This window comes from Phaethon aethereus (assembly GCF_964289735.1).
Source record: "Phaethon aethereus genome assembly, chromosome: 2".
Classification (NCBI taxonomy): Eukaryota; Metazoa; Chordata; class Aves; order Phaethontiformes; family Phaethontidae; genus Phaethon; species Phaethon aethereus.
The window spans coordinates 43,521,433-43,541,268 of NC_138582.1; the positions used below are offsets into that span (position 1 = coordinate 43,521,433).

Here is a 19,836-nt window from a genome sequence, read left to right on the forward strand (position 1 = left end):
TCACATGGCTGAGAAAACGGTTGGATTTACTTCATTTCACTGAACGAAAGGAAATCTTAACTTCGAGCCCCTTTCCAGCAGGCTGTGGCACAAGTGGGCCGAGAGTCCCAAAGTTCCCTCACCAGCATGTGAAAAACGAGGGGTGCTCAGCACTGATGCTCACAGCCATTTAACAGAAAATCTTCAGAAATTAAGCGCCAGTCTACGCAAACCACAAGTTTCCCACAGAAAGCTCCGTCCCTCCGAGCCGCCTGCAGCCCCAGGCCCCGGCCGCGGCCCCCGGCCCCGCGGGCGCTGCAGCCCGGGGCAGGCAGGGGCAGCTCCACCGTCCTCGCCACTGCCGAGTGCTGCATGTTCCTAGCCTGCCTGCTGCCTAGAAGAAAATGGAGCAAAACCCCCCGCGTTTCAGGAGAGGCAGCGGGCGAAAGAAGGCGTGTGCCATCAGGCGTGCCCACGGTAGGAAGCGGAGGGACCCCTCCCTGCCGAGACACACACAGAGAAGACCGCCGCTCACCCCCAACTCAGCCCGCCGACAGCGCGGCGGGGCATGCTCAGTGCGAGCTGCGGGGCCCGCCTCCGCCTGACCCGGATACAGACGGCGCTGCCTGCCCGTCGGCCCGCGGGGGAGCGCCGAGCCGGGTCGGCCCCGCCGCAGCAAGAGGGAGCGGAGCGTCTCGGCGGCCCCATGGGGCTGTGGTGAGCGCCTGGCAGCGCTGCCCGCCCGCTCTGCTGCGCCTCCCGCCTCTCCGCGGCCATGGCCCCCATGGGGATCCGCCTCTCGCCGCTCGGCATGGCCGTGTTCTGCCTGCTGGGGCTGGGCGTCCTCTACCACCTCTACTCCGGCTTCCTGGCCGGCCGCTTCGCCTTCTTTATGCTGAGCGAGCCAGCGGCCGGCGGGCCCGAGGCCCCCCGCGGCTCTACGCCCGCCGGCGCCGTGGACCTGCGGGAGCTGCTGGCCGTGTCCGTCCTGGCCGCCGCCAGGGGCGGGGAGGAGGTGAAGCGGGTCCGCGAGGACAACGTCCTCAACGCCAAGGCGAAGGGGAAGACGCGGGAGGGGGCCGAGGAGCAGCTGACGAGCGGCGACCTCCTCTCCAACCGCAGGATGTTCTACCTGCTGAAGGGCGCCTTCCCCGCCGTGCAGGTGGGTGCCGGGCTCCCGCCCGTGAGGCGGGCGGGCTGCTGCGGGGCCGGGGCCGGGCCCGCCGCCCCGGGGTAGGGCTGCAGAGCGAGGCCGCGCCGTACCGGCCGCGTAACGCCGCGCGGCGAACCGCCGGGCTCCCGCGCCGCAAGGGCTCGGCCGTTTGCGGGGAAACACGTGTCGCCGCGCCGTCTGGCAACCGCCGAGGGGAAATACTACCCTTACGTCGCCTTTTTCCTTCCCCTCTTTGCTGATTTTGTGGCAGTGCCACCTCATGCACGTGGGGGTCGGGTGGCCGGGGAAGGCGTTGGAGCGTGTGGAAGCAGAGCCATGCGAAGTGAAAATGCGCATTTGAAGTAATACGGGCATGAGCGGGGGGGGGAACCACCCAAAGGCTAGGCGTTGTGAATTACGCTTTCCCTGGTTAAGGAGAAAAGTAACTTCGCAGCGCTGGTTCTGCATATGTTCATGGTGCTGGATTAGCAATGCTGTTATTTTCTTAATTGTCCTTCCTGCCTTAAGTTATAGGGAGAGCGGGGAGACGGGATTGAGCGTTTGAGTGTTAACGATATCTGAGTTTTCAGGTCTTGTGACTTTGGGATAGCAGATAAGCTAACAGTAGTGTCATGTGATGGATCACTGCCTACGTGGGCAAAATGAATTTACTTTTCTTTCAGAGGTGTACACTTCCCTCTGCTCTCATTTGCCTCCAAAGTCTGGGTCTAACACTTGAGGTCACACCCAAACCAGAACCACGCTTCAAGGTTTTTTGGTTGTTGCCAGCTTTGTTTCCACTTTTATTTTAGTAAATGGGAGTTTCTCTTCAGGCTCCCCTTGATGTTATTAGCTTTTTACAGTTACTTGAAGCTGATGGAGAAACCTACGTTTGGATTTCAAAGGTGATGATTGCATGCTTTTCCTGGACAGGTTGAGAGGAAAAGTAGTGTAGTTATGTTTATTTTTTGCTTAAGATTAGTTACTACTCAATGAGTTTTCAGTGGCTGTTCTGGAAGTTCCTTAGGGTAGTGTGGGAGGCTTTTTATGTGTCTTGGTTTTTCTAAAGTGTTGTGGAGAACCCACTGAATATGAAATCTAAAGGAAACACCAAATTCTTCAGTATTTGGAAAATAAACTTGATACATGATTAATCTTCCTCTACAGAACGATTATGAAGGATACGTTCTGAAGATTGTCAGTGGCAAGCCACCTTCATAGGCCCTATGTTACAGGAAGAAGTATTGTTTACTTTTGCTACTCAGTGTCCTCACGGAGCTTGGCATTAGAGCGTACCTGTATCTCTGCCTGAAACCTGTACACTTTCTCCCCTTCCACAGGTGGAGGGACTTCATTAGTTTAGATATAAGAGTTGTCCATGCTTTTAGAGAAGGCTGGGTGTTTGGTTTGGGCTTGAATAGCTCCGTGAACTGTATGGCTTGTTTGGTGTCTGTGGTCACGTGCATAAACCTTGCTCCGGTGCCCAGGATGCATAGCAGTGACAGCCTGACTTGTGCATCTTCCTCTCGGAGTGCCTTAACTTTGAACATTTACTTTTAAAAAAAACTTTGGTACTCTTTTTTATTTTCCTTACAGTTGACTTGTGCTGCTGGTCTTTAAAAATAGATGGTATTTTCTAAAGTGCAGATATGTTCCCAAACACAGTATGAAGACAAAAATGTGTGTGTACAACTGTAGAACTGGAAAAAAAAAAATCTGGCCTATGTCATCTTTTGTTTTAGTTCTCTCTGCACCTCCTCCCCTCCCCTTAGACTGAATGAGCTTGAGCATTGAGGATGACTAGGAAGGGTTTGTTTGACAAATCTTTCAACTGGTCTAGAGTTATTCAATCTGACAGACCAGCTCTGGGATATTTAGTATTCTGAGTACCTGATCTGGATAATAGCTTATCTCAGGAGGCGTTTAAAATATATCCACTAAGCTGTATGTACTGATAAGATATGCTGTCTCTTAAAGTCTATTCTGTGATGGACATGTATCCATAAACATTTGTCTAAACCAAAATAAAACCTTTGTTTTACTATATACATGTGGCGCTATACGCTTTGCAGGTGTGAAGACAAAGTCTTCAAGTCTGCAAATCCTTCTTGTGTACCTTCAGCACAATGCATCTAAAACTGCTACTGTTTCACAGAACAGACCTGCTGCAGTTTTAGTTGGTGTGAATATTGAGGATTATAGAGGATTTCCTGAGACACCTTTCATGTGAGTCGATAAAACTGCCTCTTGTAAGCAGCATCATACTTTGTATCTGTAGCCTTATCCCTGTGTACAGAGTGACACTCCAGAATAAAACACATTGCTGAAGACAAATAAAACCCCTCTCCTCTTCTTGCTAGAGAAGATGCTGTGAACAAAAGCTGCCAAACATACTGAAAGAATTCCAAGGGTAAAATTATGTAAAATGCTGATTTACTTGCATCGTGGAGTCCTTGAGCCTAACAGGGGTACCTCAACGCTTAAATTGGTGCCAAGTGCTGCAGCCAGGAAAAAAAACAAACCATCACAAAAACTGTATGCCAAAATATGCCTATAGTGCAAAGGAAATGATCCATTGATTATCCTCTAAGAATAGCTATGGCTTTCCAGTGTTTAAAAATAACCAGGGGGGAAAGTCATTTGACTGAAATAAACTTAAGTCAGTGAGTGGGCTTGGATTCCCTGTATTGTGCTGCTGAACATAATAAGGGAAAGCATGCGAAGAGTCTGTCTGAAGCAGATCTTTTCTTAAGGTTATTAGGAGAAGATGGAAGTTAGGCTTCTCACTTGCTGAAGTTGAAGTAAATCTGGGAAGTGTTTAACAATCCTGACAGTTATGGTTTATAAAAAAGCTTTCAAAATCTGAGGGGAGGAATGGGGGGGAACCAACATAAAAATGTTTTGCCTTTGTCTTTTCTTTTAAGTAAAGGTATTGTCTCTACAGAGGAGGAGGAACTCCACTGCTTCGCTGCGTACATCACCTGCTCTATTTGATATAAATAGATGCATTTGCATCAGTTCAAGACTTCTCGCAGATAGGTTAGGTAAGACCAAAGAGGAGGAGGTCAATTCTGTTTTATCACTGTGTAGTAGATTGAATGTATTGAGTATTGTTGTTCTCTCTCTCAGAAATAGGTGTGGGAAAGATAGGGGAGGAAGGGGCAAGTCAGTTAGAAATAACTCGGGTATTACCCAGTGTTTTCTGATCTCACACTACATCCAGCAATGACTATTTGCATGCATCTTCTATGAAGTATATTTGTGCAGTTGACTTCAAAATACATTTAATGCTAAAATATATGCAGTGGTTTCTCTTGATAAAGTCCTCATCTCTAATTACAGGCTTGAGATGTTTACTGCTCCTGCACGACCAGTGTGTTGTTCTTGTCTATTTGTCATGCTGAGAATGAGTTAAGGCTCTGATCCAGCTATAATAATCCCCTCTGTTCTCTTTCATTTTTTTATTTATCTTATTTATTCTTTCTGGGTTATTTCACTGCTTTCCTCATTGGCTCTCCACACAGCTGCATTTATTCCTTCTGCTAGAGCAGTGGTGGTGTGCTAAGAAGGACTGGGATGGGAATCAGGTGAACGGATTAAGGAGATGCTCAAGCTAGCCTTGCTGCTGGGGGGAGTGGGGACTGGGGAGGCAGTGTTTCCAAATCCTATTAGAGAATGGCCAGAAACACTGGTATGTTCTGCCCAGAAGAGCTTATCTGTTTGAAGAGATGATCTCATGATACTGGGGCTTCGTCAACTTTACCTGGTAAAAGAGCTTCTCTCAGTGCCACGCGTCAGGATCTTCCATTTTTCTCCAGGAGTCAGTGTCAGGAGCTTGATATCTGAATCTATCCAAGATAAAAATGTAAAATAAAGATGATTTAGGATTACCCTGGTTCACTTCACATTATGGCCCTACCAACAGCCTGTGTCAGCACATGTGAAGCCGCAGCCCTACTCGCTCACAGAGGCGGAATTGATTGACAGAAGATGTGTTCCTTAAACCAGCACTTTGGCCAAAGTCCCTCTGTCCTCCAACTATGAAAAAGCCAATTTTCAAGTGACCTATGCAGTTCTGCTGTTTTGCTTCTGTACTATACTAGCATTGTTTTCATGGGATGGAGACTTCAGTCGTATTTTCTAGAATGAATTCTGCCCTATACTCTCATCTTCATCTGTTTGGGCTTATTTTTTGACCAGTGCATTGATTTATGTTCTGTAGTTCCACCAGCTATATGTTTTGTTTTCTATTGTAAATACTAAATAGAGAAATATCCTTTATTCTTGGTGTTTATTGTGACTGTGATGGAAATCAAGTCTCCTTCTCTCCCAGTCTTTTTCTTCAAGCATCTTTTTATTGGTCTTGCCACCACCCCAAACCAAAGGTTCTTCTATGTCTTTCGGAGAGAGAAATACCTAATTTCAAGTTTGTGCGTGATAATGCTGAAATGGAGCATGAGTGTTTGACATGGAAGTTTAAGAACATGTCAGTTGTACTTTTATGAGATTTTAATGAGATTTCTTCTATATTAATTCCACTTTTTGAAGATTAAGGTCTTCAGGCACTTCTGGTTTTTATAATCAACCTACCTGAAGTACTTTCTGGGTTTAAACCTGCTGTTTACAGGCTTCTGACCACAGTGTCAACCGTCATAATAAAAAAAAATGGAATTTTGTCGGAGATGGCAAGCTCTGCATCTGATACCGATTCTGTGGGAAAGATAGATACATTAAAAAAGTAGGTATAAAAAACAACATGCTACTTAAGCTTCAGAAGGATTTCAGTGCTTTGCTGAATAAGTTCAGTAATTTGTTTGTCTCTTCATGTTGGGAGAATGGCATCCTCAGGTCTTGGCGCTTTTAACAAAAATAGCATTCTTCTGACCTGTATGATCTTAGCAACTGCCAACAGCTTTCTAAGTACAGCAAGAAGTGTGAATGTTAATCTGAAATCTCAGTAATGGATGTTGTCTGGAGATGCATCTCTTAGCATGGGTTTTAATTGATGTTAGATACTTATGCTGGCTCTCTGTACCTAAAATGAAATTAAAGCCTGTAACTTTACGGTAATGAGTTCTGTGATTATCTTTTCAGATGTAATTACAAGTAGTTCATTTGGTTTGTGTGTATACTGAGGGGTGCTTAATCTGTCAGCTGAGCATCTGGAGACTTGAATTTCTTAGTGGTAAAGGCACTCACAAACAGCAAAAGTTTTCTTGGTGTTACTTATTGTATTGGTAGACTTCTAATCTGGCCTTATTTGGATGTTTCCTTGAAATGAAAACTAGTGTTGCAACTCATAACAAGCTGTTCCTCTCTTTCTCTGTGCTAGACTTGCATCTGTGCAAGACTGTAACAGAGAATTTTGCCATCTACTGAAACAACTTCTGAGCTAATGAGCGAGTGGGTTCATTACTTTTAGTGCTCTTAAATTCTAGTAGTTTCTACAGATACTGATGGAAACTGTGAATTCTGTGATCCATGCTGATTGCCTCTGTTGCTTTTTTGTTGTTTTCACCAACTTCTATTCGTCATAAGTCAGAAGCAGAGTTGTCATCTGATATGTCTTTACCATTTATGAAAACTTGTTTCACTCGGCTTCCTGCTGGCTTAATGACTAAAGCCACATAACGAGTTTTTATAAGCACTAATCTAGCTTTTTGACATTTAAGCTTGTCCATATTCTTCTTTGCACTTCCTGTCCTCTTGTTCCTGCATGAAATGACTTTTTGTTGTCATTAAAATAAATTAAGATGTAGTTGATGATAGAGGAGAACTTCTGTCTGTCTGGACTTCTGTGCCTTGAAAAATGCACCTCTCCTTTATCCGTGTCTTGGCATTATTATAGAAGTATTTGTTGTCATTCATTTGAAATGAAAACAACACGAGACCAGTGTTTTTTATACCTTTTATTATTTTGTATATTAGTTTATTTTTGTACCTTACACATTTATATGCAAATATGCTTTATATTTGTATTATAGTTTATTATCTTTTAACAAGCTATTTATTTAAAGAACCATGTCATTCAGCAAGGTCCTTTTTATCCTTTCATAACAAAATCTACCCTGATAAAACTCTTTGTAAATTGGACTCTAGCAAGAAGAACCTTTTTGAAAGATGATCACCTGTAAAAGCTCATTTTTCCTTTCTAATATGTTGTGGTAATCTAAGGAGGAAAAGAACCCTTTCAAAAGGAAACAGCTGGCTTCAAAAATGTCAGTGTATTGAACAAAAATAGCATTTTGGACTATGCTAGCAAGGCAACTATTGAAACTGCTTAAAGCTTAAAGGCATTTTAAACTTAGAAAAGGATGTGATATTTTGATTTCTGAGTTTGCATTCTTTTCAGTGTCAAGTAACGTAAGCTTTCAGGAAGCGACTCACGTTCATAGTGAAAACTGCTGCTTGCTGCCCCCAAATTCAAAAGTTGGAAGGGAGGGATCATGAGTGCTCCTGGCTGCAGGTGAGCTAGGTCTTGGTGAAGGCAAGTCCTTCTTTCTATAGCAGATTCTGGAGCCCTGTTTCGTGATCCAGGATAAGTTAGGTACTTCCTCGGTTATTGGAAATACAGTGCTTTCACTGCTTCTTGCTCTCCTGTTGTGCATATTTTTACGTCCTGACTTGTCGAGTGGGTGTTTACATTCAGAGGTTTTGGCATCTGATCCCTTCACACAGTTTGTCTATGTAGAGATGCTGTGAGAACATGAGACAGCTTTCACCTCTGGTACATTTGAGGGAAAAACGGAGAAGCTGAGAAATGGAGGTAAAACAGTCTGACTTGTAGCGTAGTAGGCATAAGGGCACATCGCTTTTTGGAGCAACATGACATCAGTAGTTGGAGGGGTGAGGTGTTAGGCTTGGCCCATAAGCAAGGGAAAGCCCAAAGACTGCTGGTGGAACTGTTCTCCCCAGAGTTGTGACATCTCTGAAGCACAGTCAAATAACAGCAAGTCAAGTACAGTACCATGCAGCCACCTATTAGGTCAGTATGCCTTTCAAGGTGCGTAGTTGTGCGTATCTTCTTGCTGGTTGCTCTGGATGTTAGTCCAGAGGGTGCATATAGTGACAACTTAGCTTCCACTGTCCACAGGGGACATCTGTGTCAGCCAGTAAGAAGGTATTGGAATCATTTACTTACTTCAGTTCCTCCACTCCTTTCCTCCATTCTCCTGTCACATGAATACAAATGACAAAGTTGAGTCTTGAGTACACATAACGCTTATGTTGCATAATCGCTGATGAAGTGGCTGTGTATGTCGTGCAGTTAGTGCCCTAGCAAAACAGAAAAACAGTCAAACATCTATTAATGTTTTACTAATGTTCCCCTGTGCACGCTGTTTTGTCAGGGCCTTCAGGCTTTCCATTTTCATAGTTCCATTCAAATCGATAGACTTGTCCATTGAATCAGAGAATAGTTTGGGTTGGAAGGGACATTTCAAGGTCACCTAGTCCAAACCCCCTGCAATGAGCAGGGACATCTTCAACTAGATCGGGTTGCTCAGAGCCCCGTCCAACCTGATCTTGAATGATTCCACGGATGGGGCATCTGCCACATCTCTGGGCAACCTGTGCCTGTCTCTGTTCTTGAAATGTAATACCTGGAATACTCTTACATTCATATTCTGACTAGTGACTATTATCTTTTGTTGTTACCTAAACTGTAGGGGTTTTGTGTGGGGTTTTTTGTGTTGTTTTTTTTTTTTTTTTTTTACCTTCAGTAGCTTAACTAGTATTTCTTCTTTATAATACAGGTGGGATAGTATTTGTGGTGTTCTCATTTTGTTTTCTATTCTAATGAAACAGCACTGAGATTTGGATTTGAGAGGACTTTCTTATCAGATGGGGATATTGACACCCTCAGGAATAAAGAGCTGTGATTGACACCCTCAGGAATAAAGAGCTGTGCTACCTCATCTTTTTCAAGATACTGGATTATTTGCATATTAAAATATAAAATGAGTATTGGAATGGATAAGGATGTGGGGAAGGAAAGGGAGTAATAAATTAAACTAAATTCACATACCACCAAACACTTTCTAAGAAAAGCATTACATTTTCATGTACTGATGTTTATTAAAAAAAATCCTTTATGTATTTGAACACAAGTTTCTATTTAATTTTTTTAACATATATTTTTGTGGTTTAGTTTATCTTTAATGGATGAATTCAAAGGCAAAACTACAAGCTGTGTCCTATTCTTTTAAACCAGGAAAAAGCTGAGTTTGTTCACCTCAACATGGACAGCTAGCTAGCATTCAAGTAGGTTTGTTGGGTCATCATCCAAAACTGCCACAAAGACAAGTGCTGGTAGGGAGTAGCCCAACACAGGACAACGAGACACTGTGAAGTTCCCTGAAGTCTTTATCTGGTTGGGACTGGCTGTTTGTTCAGAGCACTGCATTTATCCACACAGGTTTGTAGTACACTCCTGAGTTGCTTCCCATGTCCCTGAGCAGATGTGATTCCAATCGCCAACATGCCGGAGGAGAGTGTTTTCTGTGCAATGGGTTTCCGAAGGCTGGGAACGTCTGGGTGTTCCGGAAGTCACAGTGTGGGCTGATCCCGGTGTTGCCGTTGGACCTCTGCTGCTGGCTCACGCAAGCAGCATCCCTCATACGTTATGGGCTTCCTGCACCTCGTAGACTCATTTTGAGGAAGCTCTGCACTGGCAAGATTCAGCCAGACTGCCTCGTTTATAAAATAATTTTTGTTCACTTTTCAATTGTAGTCTGTAAAGCTCTGTGTCGGTGGGCAGCTTACAGAACTTACCAAGACAGGCTTTTACAGCTTACAGATGTTAGGTGGCTAACCCCAAATAACTATTTATTTCTGTCTTCTGCTTGATGTCTCAAGTTCTTGCATGATGGGTTGCTATCTAAATCTGACTCTTAGGAGTAGGCAAAGTTACATATATGGTAGCAAGCGTGCAAACTTCATAATTATTTATGCTAACGTAGCATTGTATTAACACAAAGGCATGTTTTCTGGGTATATTCTCATGAATTTAAAAAAAAAGAAAAAAAAGAGGGGAGGAGGGAGGGAAGAAGAGCTGTTCCCAGGGTTAAAGGCTGATGATCCTCTCAGGAAGCTATGTGTTGCAAAAGTGTAATGTAGCTTCCTAACAATAAATACATTTAATAACTGCGTATGGTGGAATGGCTATGAATTTCTACTTGGACTATGACTTGTGGAGCATTCAGCCAAGGCTACAAAGTAAATGCTTATATGAATGGAAGAACTAGTGACGCAGTTGATTTTTATTTCTCCAGATGACTCTGCAACTTCATCACTATTACCTTTTTCCCCCTTTTTCTTTTTTTTTTTTTTTTCTGGCAGATCAATAATGGGTGTTGAAAGAGGCTCCTCACAAGCATTATAAATACTGCAGCATCATGGCCGCTGCTACAAAATTTGAAACAGTAGGAGGTCTTTCTCTGAAAACAATACCTTTCAGATAGCTTCAGTCTTTTAATTTTAGTGTACTGTAACAACAGGTTTAACAAGATATTCTTCCTTTTGAGGATTGGTTCCAACCCTGTAACTTTTTGGAGGCCTCTTCCTTCTGTTGAGGAAATGTTTTTGTGTTTTGGGTTTTTTTTATGGTGGTGTGTAATATGCTGTAGTGGAACTTAAACTGCCCATGGGCTGTGTCGAGGCTGCCAAGTCTGTGGGACTAGTCATCTTGACTTTGCAGGACTGTTTTCCCTTGGGGAAAACACAATCACCAGGTTTATTGTACAGTGACAGATGTTTAATTTGTAAATGTCATGGCAACTTCAAGGACTCTGTGTTTGGCATACAATGCTTCAAACACTGGTTTTACGTGAGGAGACAGCTGTGATGTATGGCTGAAGTTGCTGTGGTTCTGCTTGCCTTCTTTTTTTGAATTCTCTTGGAGAAGATGGCCCTTAGGCCTTTGCTAATAACCTGTTTCGGCTGGGGTGCATGGTGTCTTTTCTTATCACGACGTGTGTTATGAAAAAATCCTGCTGATACAAAGTCTGTAACATTCAAATATAGTCTAACCATTTCTTTACTTTCATTGTCTTTCAATGTCACTTGCCTACAACATTTGTAATAACAAGTTTTAGTCAGATTTATCTGCTCTAGCAGTCAGATATCTGAATCTGAGCTAGCAGTCTCAACTCCATCTGTAGCAAGTAAAGGGAAATAGCTGGTTCTAGGTTGGAGACGCATTGCATCCCATGTGCATCTGCTATTTTGCCCTGACTGGACATCGGAGCTAGTCAGTTTGGCATCCCTTTAGAATTATATCAAAGGCAGGCACCTTTAAAGTTACCAAGTATAAAAAAGCTTATGTTCCTAATATTCTAAACTGTCCTAGAAGTTCAGATTGGTTACACTCAATTTCAGACATGTAACAGACACATCTAAGCCATAAGCATCATCGTCCCACTGAATAATTAGTGGAGTGATGCGTTTCTGAAAGGTTCACAGAGGCTGAAGCTTGAAAGTCACAGTAGCAATGATTTCCTTGTGATGGCAGTAGAAGAAGCATAAAAATACTAGTCTCCTAATGTAACTGAGGTGCTGAAAGTAAATGGGATAAATTTGTCTAAATCCCTGTTAGCACTGTTTATGTCCAGTTGCATTACAGCTCTCCTATAAACCATGTTTGCAGTGGTAGTAAACCAGTATGGGTAGGTTAAGGCAGGTTGATCCGTATTTTCCCAGTAGTTTTTCTTGCCAGGTTATGTGATGTTTTGTAGCATGGGAGATCATTACGTACAGTGTCTTGTGATAACTGCATCTCTTGCGATTCAAAAATATCTTGCTACTGCAGTCACAGCGACATTGCATTGGGTTTTGCAGAACATTCTTTCATTCAACAGATTGGGACTGTGTTCTCTGCTACTGGACCAGGCTCTGTTTGGCATACTGAAATGCCCTCTGGTCCAGAATAAAATTCATTAAGCTAAGCAGCAAGTGACAATAAGCTTAAATGTGACTTTTGACTCCTGTTTATAAACGTTCTTCATGGGCCTCCTTAGGTCCTTACCCCAACCTACCCTAAAGACAGATAAGGAATGTTATTATCTTGTTTAGAAAATAACATATATCTGACAGTTGTGTAATGGTTACATCCAGTTGAGCTGCTTAAATTGCTAGTTGTAACTCAATGCCAGAAGCATGAATGTATACTGGATTCCTACTCCCCCAAGTCATACCACAGTCTGCAAAATCTTTGTTGATAAAATATCAGTACATTTCAGTCTGTATAAATGGAACATTAGACCCCTACTATATCTGTATGCTGTATGATTCTCCAAAGTGGAATGTTCTGCTTGTAGTCTTTGAAGCAACTGCATTTGACTTTTGATTTTAAAAACCTGCAATTCATACTGTGAGGAAGTTCAGTAGGAAGAGCTGCAGCCAAAGAAAAGAGTGTCCAGCTGTGGTGCAGTTCGCAGTAAAATTCTGGATCGTGGCTTTCCGTTGCTTGTTGCATGACAGTAATAGCTTGCGAGTTGCTGAAAAATGACTAATTCATTCACTTTTAGCTGGAGGTGAAGGGAGAAAGAAAAGATATAAGCAAACCTGTAATTTTCCCAAGTACCACAGTTACTGTATCTGATAAGTTAATGCAACTACTTTTTTTGTCTTGTCATAGATAAACTCTGAAGAGCATGTTGATACAGCTGATCAGGAGACAGTCTCTTGGGATCGCAGTATTCCTGAAGAAATAAAACAAAAAATACAGCCTAAAGAGGTTCCAGCAGAAAGTGTAACTGTCTGGATCGATCCGTTAGATGCTACACAAGAATACACAGGTAGCTGATTCTTGTTGACAAATCATGTGTGTAATTCTGATGTCTGCCTTTTATACTGGAGACAAAATAGTAAGTATTTAAAATGGCATCTCTTGTTAAAGCGTGTTTTGTCAAAGTGAGTGTGATTTAATTGAACAAATTGCATAATGAAATCTCTGTAGTTATCAGGCCATAACATTTACTTTTTTATATACCAACTCTGAAATTACTTTGGTATTCCTTGCAACTATGTAGTTGCTAAAATAGATGGTAACTGTCCTTCATGAATTCTGCTGGAATTATACATTTCTTTATTTCCGTTATTGCTGTGGCAACACTAAATGTCTCAGAATATTTTTGTTTATTTAAGGGAATACTACGTGAATATCCTATTTAACTTGATATAAAAAAGTTTTTGTTACCTTTTTTCAGAAAAGCATGCGTAATTCAATCTTCCCCTTTTACACGTTTTGAGATGTCACATAAGTCGTTCAAGGCAACCCAACTAAAATTCTTGCTGCTAAGTGCTGCAGAACAAACAAAAAAAATGGGTTTGTTCTTTCTGCAAATATTCCATTGATACAATCACCTTTCCAGGTGAATGTTCTTTGGTATTTGAATTCCCAACTTTGAACCAGTAGAGGATAGGAGGTGGGGCAGAGAAGGGAGAATAAAGGGGCACAGATTTCCATGAAAATACATGCTGCATAAGACACAGCCGTTAGCATTAGATCTGGTAGGAGTATAGGTTACATATACCGAACAGGAAAAACTGCTGGAAAACTGAGAAGTCTTTAAAGTCTTTTGAAAACTGCAAGGTTATTTGAAGATGCAACAAAGTTACATAATTCTAAAAGGTAGACTATAGATGAGTCTTCAAAGAACAACATTTCTCTAATGTCAGGCCCGCTTTCTTTTTGTGTTCTTGGCATCTGACTGTAAACTTGCTCACTTTTTTGTTTTGCCTGTAGAGGATCTTCGACAGTATGTCACGACAATGGTTTGCGTAGCTGTAAATGGTAAACCGGTAATAGGAGTGATACACAAGCCGTTCTCAGCATATACAGGTACCTTTATGCCTTCACATGTTTCCAGCATCTTCAGTCACATTGTTAATTAAAATTTGGTGTTTGAGAGAACATCTGTAGTTATAAATGAGAAAATAGTGCCTGGGGCAAAAGAGCACTGCTGCAGACCTCAGAATTAGAACTGCAAATGTGTTCTCTGCTATAAAACCACAAAGGAAAATGCTGCCCTTGTTTAACATGAAAGTGATGCATTTAAAACAAGCTAACTCAAAATATGTTTAAGAATTAAGATCCTTTCAATCAGATTGCTTATAGCAAATCAAAGGGAAACCTGCACATAGTCAGGAGTCCTATGTGCTGTTAATCTTTAGCAGAAGAGTACTTTGCTCTCTTAGCAGAAGAACTTAGGTCTGTGATATTATACCCAGGAGCTGGTGTTTATTCAGTGTGAATAACAGAGCTAGATTAAAGATCTTAATGGCAACTGTTTGTATGTAACAGGCAAGACCATCTAGCATAGCTTTAATGATTATCTGAACTGCTTTTAATGCCACAACCTTGAATGAATTAATTCTTTAATATTAATGATGTGTCAGTGAGGGTGGCTGCAGGTTTGGCAATGTGTATGCACTTCTGAAAACTTCAAAGTAGTTTTAGTATGCGTGTCTTGCTGTATATTTGAAACAAGAATGTCTGTTCTTATTTTCCCTTAGGCAATACTGACCTCTAGAGTTGTGAAGTTATGCAGTAGCTCTGGCATGGAAACTAAGACTGAATAAATGTATTTTCTTATTTGTTCTCTTTTTTGCCCAGTGAACATTCAATATTTTCTGCTATAATATTTTACTGTCTTTAAAAATGAACTTCCAGTCATTTAAGTATATGCTACATTCTAATATGCTTAAAGAATCCTGGGGTTTTTTGGAACTATTTTTTTAAGTATCAACATCTGTCTGAAGAAATGTTATTTTTTTTTAGCACTGTAATTTTGAGAATTTAACTCCTTTAATAATAGCAAAGTGAAATGTTCATACATGGCATCAGATGAGATGCAGTCAACTATATCATTCTATGTGAAGAGTATTCATTTCCTAAGCTGGAAATAACAGTATGATTGTTCCTAATACTACCACACAAATACAAAGCAATAAAGGGCAGTTGGCATTGTTATTAAACATAACTCAGCCTGTTGCCATACAATCTGTCCCTCTACTGAGATGAAATTGCTGGTTAGTCTGCTAAGTAAATGTCAAATTAATGGTTAGGGGATGCCACCTACAAAGCTTGGCTTTAAACCTCATGAAGAAACAAGTGGGAGGCTGTGTATTCTAAATCCAGTCCACTGAAACACACCATCAAGTGTTTTCCTTAGTATTCCTCTCCTCCTGAGCTATTTCCTTCCTTAGCATTGCTGTCCTTCTGAAGAAAATGATTCCATAACGTTTTTGCTATCTGCTTTGAAGGGTAGTGGGGCTTTTTGTTCTTATGAAAAGGTTTTTTGAGGAAATACTGGATCTATTTCTGACTCGGAGCCATCCTTTTAACTTCAGTGTCTTTCCAATTGCAAGTTCTAAATATTACTACTTGGGATTTTTCCTTCTCACTCTGTTTTTGTGAAGTATTACACAAGAATAATCAGGCATGGGATAATGCCATATGCACAAAAGAGCGGGGAGAGGCTGTTTCTCTTCCACCTGTGTGCACATGCACCCCATCCTTCTGTCAGCCCTAACTTTCTCTTTTATAGTAGGGAGGGAAATTAAAGTCAGAAGTATCAATTCCATTTTCTCAGATAAGCGTAAAGATAAAAGGATACTTAACAGAGATTGCCTTTTGTAAATTTGCCTTTAGCAGAATTTGTGTTTCTCTTGTAGCTTGGGCAATGGTGGATGGTGGGTCAAATGTAAAAGCTCGTTCCTCCTACAATGAGAAAACTCCAAGGATTATTGTATCCCGCTCCCATGCAGGAAAAGTTGAGCAGGTTGCACGGCAGACATTTGGAAATAAGACTGTGATAATCCCCGCTGGTGGAGCAGGTTTGGTTCCTTAAGCATCCTATCTTAACTTATCCTAACTTAGATGCAAACTTAGTTCAAGCTTTAGGCTATTCACAAGTTAGGGAATCTAAGCCTGGACCAGCAATGTTATTGTGATCCTTTCATTGAACACGCTGCTGTGCCTTCACTGAAGGCACTGATGCCTCTGTGGAAGAAAAAGGGTTGTGTGACCAAATACAGAATCATGGAAGAGAATCTGTTGGCTGTTAGTTAACTAGTAGTACGTTTAATTAAACGATGTTTTAAGAAAAAGTCATTGAAGTTTGGTACTATTTCTTGCACTTGTGTCAAAAGAGAAAACTAGTGTCACTGAAGTCCGTTTTTATCTGCCTCATATTCAGTCCACAGAGGTTTTAGCTTACTTGGAACCGTACACAGTAGAATGCGAATACGTGAGGCACTAGTGTGAAGCAATAGCTGTTTGAAGCAATAGCTGTTTTCTGAGACTTTAAAAGCCATGCAAAATTTGAATTTTACAGAAATGTATCTTTCTGGGTCTTTTAATAAGGAAAACTAGAGCTCCCTTACAGATTGTTTAGTCGAGAAGATCTTGCATAGGTTTTTGACAATGAATCTAAATGAGTTTTCTTATGATAAAGGAAGTGAAAGTGTAACTGATTATAGTAGATCTTCTCCAGGGCTTGACTCTGTATAAGAAGGTAAAGAAAGGAACAGTTTAATGATAAACAAGGGTATTGGTTGAACAGTTGAGAAATTGAAAAAAATTCCATAAAAGAAAGAATACTATTTTGAGCAATAACTTTGTACTGCATTATGTATGATAAAGGGGAATGCCCTGGGCTGGATTGCTTTAATAGTGGTATATGCAGCTTCCTTCTATTTTAACAAAAAGAAAAGAAAAAAAGGTAAATATCAACATAATACAGAGATTGAGAAATAAGTGAGTGACCATAAGAGCACAACTATGGTTGAGTTTCTGGTCTTGTCCTTTCAATGGGCCTGTAGATAAGCCTGTGTAGTGTATCGGTAAAGGTGGTTGAAAAATAATGTGTCTCAAATACCCAAGGCTTTATTGGGGTGCCATGGAAAAATTGAGGGGGGTGGGGAGGTGTTCCTTTTGCAAATTTTCTCTACAGGTCAGAAAGCAGACAAAGGTTATTGGTGCCTCAGCCATTATACTGGATGGCATGATGTAATTAATGACATCACTTTCCTAAATCTTGCATGTGCATATTATTAACACTTACTTTATGTAAGGATTTATCCTTTATGATGAATAGGAAAACTTGGTTTAACTTTTTACTTCTGCCTGTTTCTTCTAGGTTATAAAGTGTTGGCCCTCCTTGATGTGGCTGAAAAGAATCAAGAAGAAGCTGACGTGTATATCCATGTCACCTACATTAAGAAGTGGGACATATGTGCAGGAAATGCAGTCTTGAGAGCATTGGGTGGCCATATGACTACCCTGACTGGTGAAGAAATCAGTTACACTGGCTCAGATGGCAATGAGGGAGGACTTATAGCCAGTATCAACATGAACCATAAAGCACTAATTGAAAAACTTCCAGATCTGGAAAAAACATCACACAAATAAACTTGTCTGATGGAGAAGTACAGGTCATGCTTTTGTAGCCTCCAAAAGCTCTGTCTGAAGAAGCAGGTATGAAAACCTGCTGGGAAAGGTGCACAGCAAAGCAGTTCAGTGTGGGTTTGGGGGCTATATCATGCATTGGGTTTCTTCAGTGGTGATATTTAAAAAAGAATAAAATAATAATTATCAGAAGTAGGAATGGGACTGACTGCCTCACACCTCAGTTTCCATGTTTTATTTTTTTCAGACTGTTTTCATGCAGTTCTTATACTCAAGGTGCATATACAGTATATATTTGTGAACATAGGTGAACTAAAGAAAAATCCAAACTGATTCATAAAATAACCTAAGTAGTTCTCACGGGAACTTCTTGGAACCTCTTACATCTTGTTACTGTAGTTGTAGCAACTCCGTAATGAATTAAGTAGGAAAAACGGTTGATTTGTATAGGCAAAACTCTGTAAACAGTTCAGTGGGAAACTTGATCCTGTGTTCTGTATCCCCTGAACGGAAAGCACAAGGTTGACACAAATACATGTGCAGCAACAGTTAATCTTTGACAGTGTGGCACTCCTTCTGCTTTTTAAGAGGGAAAAAAAGAAATGTTCTGTACTATTTTGACTTTTTTCATGAAGATGTAAACCAGTTTAGTTCAGATAGGTTGTGAATATCAGTGTTTTATTAATCAGTGTAATTATTTTTAAAAGAAGGCAACGTTTCCTTGTATAGTTTTTAACGGTTACTTCTTGTTCTTGATTTCTGCGTACAGTGTTGAAGATGCATGCTAGATTTTTCTCTAGTGTAGGACTTGTTCATCATTTGATGTTTGTGCCTATAGAAGCAGCCTCTTCCTTCAGTACCTGGATTTTTGGTTGGCTGTTTGTGGTTTTTTGTTTGTTTTCCATTGGACAGAGTCATGGAATGAGTTTAACAGAAATAGCAAGTTGATTGGTTGTTTCCATTTACAACACGAGATATAAACCAGCAATTTTTCTACAACCCCAGAAATAACGTTCTGTCTTTTTAGGTTAAGGCATGCTCTTTTCTGTGGAATGCTCTTGAGCCATCCCAAACAGCTTGTGGTTACTTGGTTTGTGGAAATCTACATAGAGAGAGACCATTTGAACTTGAATCAGTTTAAGCAAGTTTGAAGAATATGTGCGCTTGAAGTACAGCAGAGTCTGCAAAACCTTACCGAAAAAAGTGCTTTGTCCATACATAAGTTTATATATAATATATAATAGAAATACACAGAACAGGACATGGGCCCTTTGATATCAAATGGCGATTTGTTGCACCTCTAAAATACATGGACTTCTATCTGCAGAAATGTAACCATCTGTGGTGGTGTTCTCTGCACCCCTCTGAAGGGTTTAAGAAGGTTAAAATGTACTTATTTGAATTATCAGTAGATAAGCTTCCCACCTCTCCTCAAGAAAGCTAAAATTTATAGATTATACAAGTGTGTTCTCCTCAAAGTTTATTCAATATAAGCTTAGGCTGTTTAAACCGAACTCTTAATTACTTTCATTTTAACTTTTCATCATAGTGCTGTTCTTTTTAAAAGAAGTTTTTCTCCTTATGTCAGTAGTGGAGCATGTCTAGATACCTTTTTTGACTTCTAGCTAATATTCACATTTCCAGAAGACCTCCTCAAATGTTGCATAACTACAGATACAGACTTTTATTTTGTAAACTTACTGGCAAAGCAGACTGAGGCTTAGTCCTACTAGCCTTTTGGTACGGGTAGTTTGTTTTTTTTTTTTTTAGATAACTGTTTTTCTGAAATTGACACTATTGCTGCTGTTTGAAAGTATCTTTTACACATGTAGATAATACACAAAGCAACTGAACTTCCAATTTTTAAATTTAATAAACTGTTATATATTATGACAAATAAGTGGATATGCCCGTTTTGAAAAGGGGCTGATCTATTTTGAAAAACTTGTCGAGCTTCCAAACCTCAGTGGAGAATAAGAGTCCAGATATTTATCAAGGCTTTAGTAATATTTTACAAGAATACTGCAGCTTGTTTTTCCTTCAGGCTGATTTAAATGACTTAAAGCCTAATAAAAAAAAAAGCAGCTCTTTTGTTTATTAGCTAGAACATGGATTAAAATTCTAATATGAGAAATAGCCATAGTTAGCCTAATATAAAAACCTAACTGTGTCACAGAGGTTGAATGCACAATATTTAAATAGCCAGTTAAGACAAAGTCTGTGACAGGTTGTGGTTTTAGATTCAGGTTGAAATCACATGTAAACTTACCTTGTGAAAATGTGACTGCTTTTA

At 40.7% G+C, this 19,836-nt stretch overlaps 1 protein-coding gene across 1 annotated transcript; it reads left to right on the top strand.

Moving 5' to 3' along the window:
• Window positions 1-556: 556 nt before the first annotated feature.
• Window positions 557-17,632, top strand: BPNT2 (3'(2'), 5'-bisphosphate nucleotidase 2). The gene is made up of 5 exons (XM_082015435.1): window positions 557-1,141; window positions 12,768-12,927; window positions 13,878-13,973; window positions 15,809-15,970; window positions 17,275-17,632. The coding sequence occupies exons 1-5, from the start codon at window positions 755-757 to the stop codon at window positions 17,544-17,546; spliced, it is 1,077 nt and encodes a 358-aa protein (XP_081871561.1). The 5' UTR covers window positions 557-754; the 3' UTR covers window positions 17,547-17,632.
• The last annotated feature ends 2,204 nt before the right edge of the window (window positions 17,633-19,836 follow it).